The sequence below is a fragment of the Hypanus sabinus genome, chromosome 22 (genome assembly GCF_030144855.1).
Source record: "Hypanus sabinus isolate sHypSab1 chromosome 22, sHypSab1.hap1, whole genome shotgun sequence".
NCBI lineage: Eukaryota > Metazoa > Chordata > Chondrichthyes > Myliobatiformes > Dasyatidae > Hypanus > Hypanus sabinus.
The window spans coordinates 38,528,406-38,540,429 of NC_082727.1; the positions used below are offsets into that span (position 1 = coordinate 38,528,406).

Here is a 12,024-nt window from a genome sequence, read left to right on the forward strand (position 1 = left end):
TGGAAGTGGTACATTGTCTCCCGAACTGCCCATCCTGTCCCAACCCTCTACCCCACTTGCAGTGGAGCCTGCAGAGCTCAGCTTAGTTTTAAAAGCCAGCTTAGAACCCTTAGAACTGAAATGGGTGCAAGTCAATCTCAATCTTAAGTCATAACCTATGAAAAGAAGATTTTCACTGTGTAAGACTCCAACCGCTGCTACTGATTTCTTGGGTTCTTATTTACCACAGGCTGGTGGCTGATGGGCAGGGAGGTAGGTAAATTTGGCTAGCTTGAGGCAGTGCTTTTCAGGCAAAATTGTTCAGCTCATTGGACAACTGGGCTTTCCAGCTATGGGCTGTAATTGGTTATCTAACATGTGATATCTCTATCTTTACAACACAGTGATGACTTGGAGTTTAGTCTGAATGGCTCAAATGGGCTCAAATCTGCAGCATCCATGTCATCTTTGGATAATTTCTGGTCCTTTACTACTAAAAGTGGAGAAGGGAATTTGGGAGGCTATCGATAATCTCAAGCTTGTATGGAGGCCCTGTGTAAGTGATGGAAGGAAGCTACTCACAAAACACTCACCTACCTCCTCCATCCAACTCTTGCCCTATCAGTGGAAGAGCCTGTGTTTCCTACATTGGCTTAGTCAGCCTTCTCCGAACCCACCAAATTGATGTAGAAGCAAATTATTATTGTACACCAGTGACTGCCTATGAAGAAAAGTTGCAAAGAATACTTGAATTTTATGGTGTGAATCCACCACCATTAACTTAATTTATAAATACTGAAAATGACATTGCAAATAAGCAGAATATGTTTTATCTATTATGGTAGTAGCAATGAAGTACATTTAGAAGTCTTTAAACTGGGCCTGTTGGTGCTCCTTCATCAAACGTTAATTCTTTAGAATCTTCTTAAAAGTTTTCCCAAGTGACCAAACTTGCTGGAAACTCTCAATGGTGATTAGGTCACCCTGGTTAGCATGCCCCCCATCCTCCATCATTACATGGATCCAGAGAAAATTACTGTGAATGCTCAAGTTCTGCTGAACTTAAAACCATGCAAAAATTGTATTAGTTGTGCCAATTTTAGGCAAATTCTGCAAGAAACTCAGCATAATCAGGCAGAAACTTGATCCAACAAATCATATTTTACATGCTTGTGTAAGGGCAAGGATGGCTCTGTGGAAAGTAAGTCTCTCCTTACACAGAAATTTAATATTGGTGGTTGAACCTGCATTTTATCTGTGTTGCTAGTTTAAGGTTTCTTTCGAATGAATGATCTTTATTGTCATTTGATAAGGTCCCGCATAGGAGATTGGTGGGTAAAATCAAAGCTCATGGCATTGGGGGGAAGACATTGACATGGATAGAAAACTGGTTGGCAGATAGAAAACAAAGAGTAGCGGTGAATGGGTGTTTCTCGGATTGACAGGTGGTGACTAGTGGGGTGCCACAGGGCTCGGTATTGGGACCACAGCTGTTTACGATTTACGTCAATGATTTAGATGAAGGCATTGAGAATAACATCAGCAAGTTTGCTGATGATACTAAGCTGGGTGGCAATGTGACATGTGATGAGGATGTTAGGAGAATTCAGGGTGACTTGGATAGGCTGAATGAGTGGGCAGATACTTGGCAGGTGACATTTAATGTGAATAAGTGTGAGGTTATCCACTTTGGGAGTAAGAACAGGAAGGCAGATTATTATCTGAATGGTGTAGAGTTAGGTAAGGGAGAAATACAAAGAGATCTAGGAGTCCTTGTTCATCAGACACTGAAGGTGAATGAGCAAGTGCAGCAGGCAGTGAAGAAGGCTAATGGAATGTTGGCTTTTATTACAAAGGGAAATGAGTACAAGAGCAAGGAAATCCTCTTGCATTTGTACAGGGCCCTGGTGAGACCACACCTGGAGTATTGTGTACAGTTTTGGTCTCCAGGGTTAAGGAAGGACATCCTGGCTGTAGAGGAAGTGCAGCGTAGATTCACAAGGTTAATTCCTGGGATGTCTGGATTGTCTTACGCAGAGAGTTTAGAGAGACTGGGCTTGTACATGCTGGAATTAAGGAGATTGAGAGGGGATCTGATTGCAACATATAAGATTATTAAGTGATTGGACAAGATAGAGGCAGGAAATATGTTCCAGATGCTGGGCATGGTTTGAGAATAAGGGGTAGGTCATTTAGGACAGAGTTAAGGAAAATCTTCTTCTCCCAGAGTGTTGTGGGGGTCTGGAATGCACTGCCTCGGAAGGCAGTGGAGGCCAATTCTCTGGATGCTTTCAAGAAGGAGCTAGATAGGTATTGTATGGATAGGGGAATCAAGGGATATGGGGACAAGGCAGGAACCGGGTATTGACAGTAGATGATCAGCCATGATCTCAAAATGGCGGTGCAGGCTCGAAGGGCCGAACGGTCTAATTCTGCACCTATTGTCTATTGTCTATTATACATAGATACAATGAAACTCTGTTTGGCTTCCTCTCAGGCAGTTAAATAAAGCGGTAGATAAAAACAAGACAGTAATAGAAAAACAGTATTAATAGATAAGTAGCAGAAAATAAGTTGCAGCAGCACCAGAACATCACAGTAATGCACAAAGTGCTGTTATTGCAAGTATTTGATTCCTTGTGTGTGCTCACAGTTTCAGTCATTGTTCTGTGGGAGTGGTGTGATGGAGGCCACAGCTCTGGGGTAGAAGCTGTTCCTCAGTCTATTTGTTCTGGCTTTTAGTGTCCTGAACCTTTTGCTGGACGGCAGCGGGTCAAACAGGGAGTGGCCAGTAGATTTCTAGCAAATTTCTGTAAATCTGTGTAGTCATGAGTTCAGTGCCCCAATGTTAGTATTCATTTTGAGAGGACTAGAATATAAAAGCAAGGATGAGATGCTGAGACTTCATATCATTAGTGAGGCCTCACTGGGAGTGTTGAGAGCAGTTTTGTGCCCCTTATGGACAAAAAAAAATCCCAGTTTTCCTGCTTTTGTTGAGTTATTATTGCAAGGGACCTCTGCTTATGTGCAATTTGGGCTCAGCATCAATAACACACTGAGCTCATTGAAGGAGGTACCTTTCTTAATGGATTGTTACTACACACTCCCTACCGTTAGATGTTTAAAGTGTTTGCTTAATATCCTTTTCTCTATCCATGTAATTACTTCACAATTAGTGATTCACCTTTAAAGATCTTTCCGAGGACTCATCGTTCTGCTTCTCACACAACACAGAGCTGTGCTTTCATGATTCAAGTACAAATGTTGACAGGTCTGTTTTTAATTTAAGAACTTTTTTCAGAACGCTCGGGCTTCTACTTGATCTTAATTGTCCATTTCAAAGGCCCAAGATGAAAGTGATTCCATTTCATAATGGCTGCATTTCACCGGTTGAAATTGAGGTCATCAGAATTGTTGCCCTCTTTAGTCTGAGCTCAGTCTGCAGGCTCATCCAGAAAAACCTCTCCGGAGCCTTTGCTGTTTTAGAATGCATGAGGCAAAACTTTCACCAGCAAACCCACTGTTATCAGTTTATAGACCAGGCACAGTGGCGAATGTGAGGTCAGTGTAGAACAGGCTAATGTGCTGGAACATGTCAAGGTTAAGAAAGAGGCAGTATTGGGGCTTCAGAAAAACTTTAAGATAGATAAATCCCCAAGGCTAGACAGGATATACCCCAGGTTACTATGGAAAATGGTGGAAGAGATTGCTACAGCTTTAACAATTATCTTGGCATCCTCCCAGGCCACAAGAGTACTACCAAAGGACTGGAAGATGGCAAACATTGTTTCATTACTCAAAAAAGGTAATAGGGATAATCCTGGGAATTCTCTACACACTGATAGATGCCTGGAATGCACTGCTGAGAGTGTTGGTAGAGGCAGATACAAGCTTAGATAGGAAATAGATGAAAGAAAAACAGAGGGTAATGTGCATGCAGTGGGTGTATATACACCCAGTGGCCACCTTATTAGGTACACCTACTCATTAATGCAAATACCTAATTAGCCAATTATGTGCAGCAACTCATTGCAGAAAAGCATGCAGACAAGGTCAAGAGGCTCAGTTGTTGTTCAGACCAAACATCAGAATGGGGAGGAAATGTGATCTAAGTGACTTTGACTGTGGAATCATTGTTGGTGACAGATCGAGTGGTTTGAATATCACACAAACTGCAGTTCTTCTGGGATTCTCACACGCAGCAGTCTCTAGAGTTTACAGGGAATGGCAAGATGAATGGGAAAAAACATCCAGTGAGCGGCAGTCCTGTGTGTAGAAGGGCCTCGTTGATGAGAGAGGTCAGGGGAGAATGGCCAGATGGGTTCAAACTGTTAGGAAGGTGACTGACTCAAATAGCACCGTGTTTCTACAGTGGTGTGCAGAAAAGCATAAATGAAGGGACAACACATCAAATCTAGAAGTGGATGGGTTTCAGCAGCCGAATACCACACCAGGTTCCACTCCAGTACCCAAAAAAGTGACCACTGAGTTGATGTCGGCACCACATTGTGGGTTAAAGGACCCATGCTCTATGTTCACAAGAGCTACCTCATATTCACAGGTCTGGTCTGGTTATTGGTTGAAATAAAATAACATGTTGGTCAAAATAGAGTAGGACTTGAAATTATACAGCACATGTTACATCCCGTTCAGGATATCTCTAACTTATTGTTTTGCTTCTTAAATGTCATTATATTGGAAAAGTGCAGCTTATAGTACTGAGCAAGACCTAATTGACTATAGTTGGATAAGGACCTGCTTACATGGTGTATTGAATGACCCTGTTCATGAGATTGGGGATAACTCCATGACCGTCAATATAGTGCCATTGCATTTCTTGGCACTCATTCAAGGGAGCAGACTGAGCCTCAATGATCTACAGGAAATGGCACCTTCAACAGAGCAACACACACCTGATACCGCACCCGATTGCCAGTTTAACGTTTTATGGCACTGTAGCTAGAGCAGCTATGTTCACCTTCAGTCACCTAAACATTGACACGTGACTAATGATTCTGTTTGTCTTCGTTTTTCTGTCTTCTGGTTCTTCTAGGTCACGTACATCAAAACAAGTGTCATCTCTTTTGTTCCACTTTATTTGAAATGCAGAGAAACTATAACTGGTAGCTTGTAAATTAAATTCTGTATTTTGTATTTTTAGACTGTTATATAATCAGCAGTTTTTGCAATCACTTGAAAGCATCACTGATAGGAAGTACAAATTACTTTTTCCCTTTTCTTGTGTGTGTTTAATGCAAAGCAGAATAAAATTCTATCGATTTGCAAATACAGTACAATAGTGCCCTCATAAGCACAATGGGCACATTACAACACACTTCGGCAGCACCATGGTGTCAACACGTTTTCACAGGAGATGTCCCAAAATTTAAAATCTCATTTCCAATGTATCAAATGGGTCATTTTAAACCTTATAAACTCACTGCTCTTTCTATTAAAACTTGAGATATCTTTATTTAAACAAAATATATTCAGCATGACCAGCAGGACATCATATTGTGAACATAAATATAAGTTAATGCATTAAATCTTGTGTTTCTAACATTTACATCTAAAAATTATGTTTGGAGGCTTTAATCTGAGGACATTTTTGATTACATTGCTGGTTGATAATGATATCAGTATTTGTAATATTTGTCAGTATAGTTAATCTGTATTCAAAAATAAATATGCAGACAAGATAAATGTGGTCTATTTAAGTAATCTTTCTACAGGGAATGAACTTTGCCAAGCAAGTTTTATTGAAAATCCCTAATTTTCAGTACATAAATGAGTAGTCAATTCTAAAGGGTTGCCGCTCATTCAACTATTGTCCACGCTGCATCTTCATTTATCGATCTGACTTGTACTTGCATTTCATGCATTTCAAATACCTGCAGGTCCATCAGCCATGACTGTATTAGCTCAGACCCCATTGTCTTCCAGCTTGCCAGCTTTCAAAGCCTATCACCTGCTTTTGAAGTGTTTGCGGCCCAGCTATGTGACTGGCTTCTGAGTACTTTTTGGTCTGAATGGTTATCAGCACTGAATCACATCTCCTGATGAAGGGCCTCAGCCCGAAACCTCAACTCTTTATTCCTTTTCATGCATGTGGCCTGACCTGCTGAGGGTTCCATCATTTTGTGTGTGATACTCTGGATTTTCAGCATCTGCAGAACCTCTTGTGCGCATGGTTCCACAAGGTCTTCTCTGACTTGGCTTTACCTTTGAGTGGAATGTATGTTGAAATGGTAAGCAGCTGGATATGTACTGCCCTGTAATATAAACCTTGCAGCAGCAGTTAAATATGAACTCACTGAAGATATTTTAAATATAATGGTTGCAGGTACAGAAGACTATGATAACTTTGCCTTTTTTTCATTACACTGTAGGTTTACCTTTTGCCAGTTCCCTTTCATTCTCTCACTGGCAGCTAAAAAAGTTATTATCCAGAGAGATTCTGAACAGCAGATGATCACGGTAGCCAGGGTAAGTAGATTTTGTGGAATCAAACCTGACTGAGAGTTGTCAATAGACCCTTTATATCTGCAAGGACATGTTTTAGTGTATTTTTTTATATTCTGGGAATATAGCAGTATATATTTTATATTCCGGGACTGTCATGTGTGAGGTGAAATTCAAATTATAGTTTCAACTACTTTTTGGATTTTACCTTGTTGAAGATTCAGTTTTCAAACTTTAATGACAGGACTTGCTGTTCAACATTCCATGGAATTATTGGACTCTCATGCAAAGAATCCTTACAACTCTTTCCAATGAGCTTGCATTTAAGTTGAAATGGTGTCACGAAGTAGATACAAACACTGCTCAATGCTGTATTTTGTAACTATAAAACATTGGCTTTAGAAAGGCATTTGACAAGGTCCTGCATTGGATGCGGGTCAAAAACTTCTGTTATTCAGCATTCACGATGAGGTAGTGAACTAGGTTAAGCACTGGCTTTGTGGAGAAGCTAGAGGGTGGTAGTAGATGGCTGAATATCTGAAGGTCTGTGACTAGTGGGGAGCGGCAGGAATCAGTGCTGGGTCTGTTGTTGTTTCTCATCTATAACAAACTATCTGGATTAACTATCTGGTTAACTATGTGGTTAACTGGATCAGCAAATTTGCAGATGACACCAAGAATAGTAGACAGTGGGAAGGCTATCATGGTTTGCAGTGGGATCCGGACTGGCTGAAAAGTGTCACATGCAATGTAATGCAGTCTTGTGAGGTGTTGCACTTCGGAAAGACTAACCAGGGTAGCTGTTACACAGTGAATAGTGGGGCATTGAGGAGTGTGGTAGAACAAAGGAATCTGGGAATACAGGTCCATAATTCACTGAAAGTAGTGTCACATGAGATAGGGTTGTAAAGAAAGCTTTCCACACATTGACTTTCATAAATCAAAGTATTGAGTACAGGAGACGGAAAGTTATGTTGAAAATAGATAAGAGATTGGTGAGGCCTAATTTGGAGTATTGGAGCCAGGAGAACTCATAAACTTTATTCCTTTACTTTAAGTGATGCACACACTTACAACATGGTAACATAATGACGTATGCCATTCCTGTAATTTTACATATAGTCCATAATGAATTATTTAAACAAACAAACAATGCTTAATCAAACAATGTATTTATGATATTACTCAGATATTACTACACAATACACAATATTCTAATTCCATAACAACTGGTAAAAATGAATGCACTGTTATCAGTTTAAACACCAAGTACTGCCATATATCCAGATTCATATTTATTCATCACAAGTTCCCAGAAACATTGAGCGAAATGCATTATTTGCGCTGACAATCAGCAGGCTTAGGGACGTGCTGGAGGCAGCCCAGTGCCAACGTAACATTTCCACACTGCTTGGCAGAACAACACAGAACACAACAAGCAACAAAACAACAGCAGCAAAACAAGTTGCGGTACTCCCTCTCCCCACCACACACACGGACGTTCCTCCATCTCCAGGACAGGCCTCCAGTCTCCAGTCATTGGCCGTGAGGCTTCAACTATTGGACTCCAGTGTACCTTTGAGCTTTGATCTTTGAAGGTTCAAGGGAGAAGCACCAATATCTAATTTGATTTTTGGTCATTATAGAATAAGAGGTTGACCAGAATGAATAAAGGCACTTTGAAAGCCTCTGTATGACATTGCGTGGGAAAAAAAGTGATAAAGTTCTTTTTCCTGGCCTCATCTTTCTCATCTCATAAACAATCAGAGATAGTTTCCATTGTTCGCAAATGTTAAAAACCTTAGTAGTTAGTAGTTGTCTTTTCTTTCCATGTAGCAAAGCTTACTTGATAAAGTTTCCCGCAAACAGAGGCCAGACATGAACATGCTTTTCCTAAACATTAAAGTGAGGCGATTGCATCTAGTTAATGATTCTCTGGATGAGGTAAGGTGGATTTTTAATTCTTTTTTTTTAAACTTTTTTTATTACATTTTTAAATGGTTACAAAGTATGAAAAAACAATGTATATAACCCTTACCCCCTCCCCTTAACCCCTCCCCCCTAACTGCCCTATAGAAAAAAAAAGAAAGAAAGAAAGAATGCCTGGTTGTTGGAAGATCTCCACATGCTCCATGGAATTCATAATAACTTTAATATGTATATTTATTTCTTTCCCCTAATAACCAATTGTTTCATCTTCAGAGCATCTATATATTTAATCCTGTCTTTTGTAAATAAGGGCTCCAAATTTTCAGAAATGTTTCATATTTATCTCTTAAATTATAAGTAATTTTTTCTAATGGAATACAACCATAGATTTCTTTCTTCCAAGAATCTATACTTAAATGTGTATCCGATTTCCAAGTAACTGCAATAGCAAAAGTAACTGCAAAATTCTTGTTAATAATTATTATTAGTCCCTCTTTATTGGGACTATAATAGGTGAATTAAGATTATTTTAAAATACTGTAAACAATGAATTTGTGTGAAGGTGTGGTACAATAGCATTGAATTAATAGCAATATTTCTACAAGGCCAACAAGCTTATCCCTGTAGAATTCAACCCATGTGGAAGGTCTAATCCAGACTTAATGTCAACTACATATCATCTGCTTTCCCAGACTGCTGGCTGAACCGTAACTTCCCTGTTCTTGTACTTTGTGCCCCAGCTAACGAAAACTAGCGACCTGTATGCACTTCTATCTACATGTGCTACCAGCTTCAGGTATCTTTAGTCTTGTACACCAAGATCTCTCTTCTTTAATACACCTTGGAGCCAGATCATTCATTGTGTACAGTATATTCTACCCATATCTACTATAATTCTAAAGATGCTTTGGAGTATCAGGATTAAATTTCATCTGCCATTGCTCTACCCCATTAACCAGCTGATCCACATTTTCCTGTATCCTGAGCCTTTCCTCCTCCCTGTCAATTTCAGCAAAAAGTACACTGAAAACTTATCATAGGACTCAGCACCATTACCAGTTTCAGGTATGTCCGCTATAAATAAAAACAAAATATCCCTGTAATAGCCCTCTATTGGGATTCAGATAGATAGATAGATACTTTATTCATCCCCAAGGGGAAATTCAACATCCCACACCTGTTTCCCAGCCTGTTCTTTGCCCAGACCCAATCATACCCAATCATATTCTAATCTGCGCAAGGCAGGGCTGTCTTACGCAGAGAGATTGGAGAGATTGGGCTTGTACACACTGGAATTGAGGAGATTGAGAGGGGATCTGATTGAAACATTTAAGATAATTAAAGGATTTGATAGGATTGAGGCAGGAAATATGTTCCAGATGTTGAGAGACCAGTACCAGAGGGCATGGATTGAGAATAAGAGGTCAGTTATTTAAAACAGAGTTGAGGAAAAACTTCTTCTCCCGGAGAGTTGTGGAGGGGTGGAATGCACTGCCTCGGAAGACGGTGGAGGCCAATTCTCGGGATGCTTTCAAGAAGGAGCTAGATAGATATCTGATGGATAGGGGAATCAAGGGATATGGGGACAAGGCAGGGACTGGGGATTGATAGTGAATGATCAGCCATGATCTCAGAATGGCGGTGCAGACTCGAGGGGCCGAATGGTCTACTTCTGCACCTATTGTCTATTGTCATATTCCCTTCCCTGCCAACGGTCCATCATGATGTCCTCTCCTAAGACTCCAAGGAATACTCACAGTTCTGATTTCCTACCCGTTCCCCATCCAACATTTCAACAACAGGGTACCTGTCCCACAAGGTAACACTGCCACCTAAAACCAAAATTCTACCTGCACTCCGCAATGATGAACATACAAAGGAGAGACTGCTTCCACATTGAATTGAAAGGCCTGTATTCTATTCCTTATGTTTCATACACTGTAGAAGTTTGCAGGAACCACCCTTCAACCAAACATTCACTGATTTGCTCTGCCCTACTGATATGATGCATGCACCTTACTCTCCACTGAGCAAGATGTAGACCTTTCACATCTTTGATCTGCTTTTTATAACTCAGAATATGACAAAATGTAGCTCTTTCTGAATCATAAATGTCATGTGATGGTGCAGTTAATTTGAATTGAAATAATTATAAATTGCTCCACAGGAACATGGTACTTATTTTCATATGCCAATACTTAAATGTCTTTAATAAGACAGGCATACGAAGGTACAGTGCACTTTTTAAAATAAATACTGTTGTCTAAAGATGTATCAACCATGAGCAGCTGCAATGGTTTTAGTTATAATTGGTTTTACTCCTTGTTGTAGAATACATTTTGCCAACTTAATCATTAAAATAGGGTTCAAAAATACTAATTTTTGAGGAAGATAGGTGGGAAATTATCCAATAGTACTAAATAGATAACAGTCAACATACTGTAGGGAGTGATTGAGCAGATTAGTAGACATCATTAGTCACACAGCCACCCTCAGGAATAGGTTTTGATGATCAGGTTCAGTGGAAGGTACTATGTCAAATATGCTGTCCATTTATTTGTCAGTGTTAAACAGTGATTTATTATTAAGGGTGTGAATAAGTGCATATGCACACAAACAAACCTCATGGGAGGAATGGCAATGTAAACAATGAGACTTTTGTTATTATAAGGTCTATCATGTTCACTTTTAAGAATAATCCATTATGTTTAAAGTAACTTTAGAATTAAATTGCCTGAAAGAAACAAATGCCTGAAGGAATGAGAAAACTGTTCCAATTGTGTCACAAAATGAAATCTAATATTTATTTGGGAGAAGATAACTTTCCTATGGAATGGGTACTCACAAATCTAAGTACTTCTGCTCATATTCTAGTTTACTTGCTCCAAGCTTAATTCTTTTGGTTATTTTGAGAAATGCCTTAAGCTCGATATGTTGGGCAACCAGATTCAAATATGAAGAAGGAGAATAAAATAGCTAAAGATCCAATGGTAACACGAGTGAATCTGCAGATGCTGGAAATAAATAAAAAACACAAAATGCTGGCAGAACTCAGCAGGCCAGACAGCATCTATGGGAGGAGGTAATAACGACGTTTCGGGCCGAAACCCTTCATCAGGAGTGAAGTAACATGGGATGGTTGGGGGGGGGGAATAAGAAGTGGCTGGAGGGATGAAGTAGAGAGCTGGGAAGTGATAGGCTGAAGGGAAATGGGCTAGGGGGAAGGTGGAGAATTATGGGAAATAAAAGAGAAAGAAAGGTAGGGCTGGGAGGAGGTTATAGTGAGGAGGGAAAAGGAGAACCAGACTAAAATAATAGATAGGGATGGGGGTAAGGGTATCAATGGAGGTCAGTGAGTTGGATGTTCATGCCGGCAGGTAGGAGGCTACCTAGGCGGGAGATAAGGTATTGCTCCATTGACCTGCGTGTGGCCTCATCTTGACGGTAGAGAACGCCATGGACAGACATGTTGGAGTGGGAGTGGTCTGTGGAATTGAAGTGTGTGGCCACAGGGAGATCCCACCACTGCTGGAGGACCGAGCGCCGGTGTTCGGTGTTCAGTGTTCGCCAGTGAGGCCACACGCAGGTCAATGGAACAATACCTTAGCTCCCACCTAGGTAGCCTCCTTCCTGCCAGCATGAACATCCAACTCA

At 40.3% G+C, this 12,024-nt stretch overlaps 2 protein-coding genes across 15 annotated transcripts in view; one reads left to right on the plus strand and one right to left on the minus strand.

Moving 5' to 3' along the window:
- The window catches only part of ppp1r3cb (protein phosphatase 1, regulatory subunit 3Cb), a 273,775-nt gene that overhangs the window by 68,823 nt on the left and 192,928 nt on the right, over positions 1–12,024 (minus strand). The window lies entirely within an intron of this gene.
- The window catches only part of hectd2 (HECT domain containing 2), a 95,313-nt gene that overhangs the window by 47,214 nt on the left and 36,075 nt on the right, over positions 1–12,024 (plus strand). The window contains exons 10-11 of the mRNA XM_059947532.1: positions 6,369–6,465; positions 8,278–8,385. Coding sequence (XP_059803515.1) covers positions 6,369–6,465; positions 8,278–8,385 — 205 coding nt within the window. The remainder of the gene's footprint in view (positions 1–6,368; positions 6,466–8,277; positions 8,386–12,024) is intronic.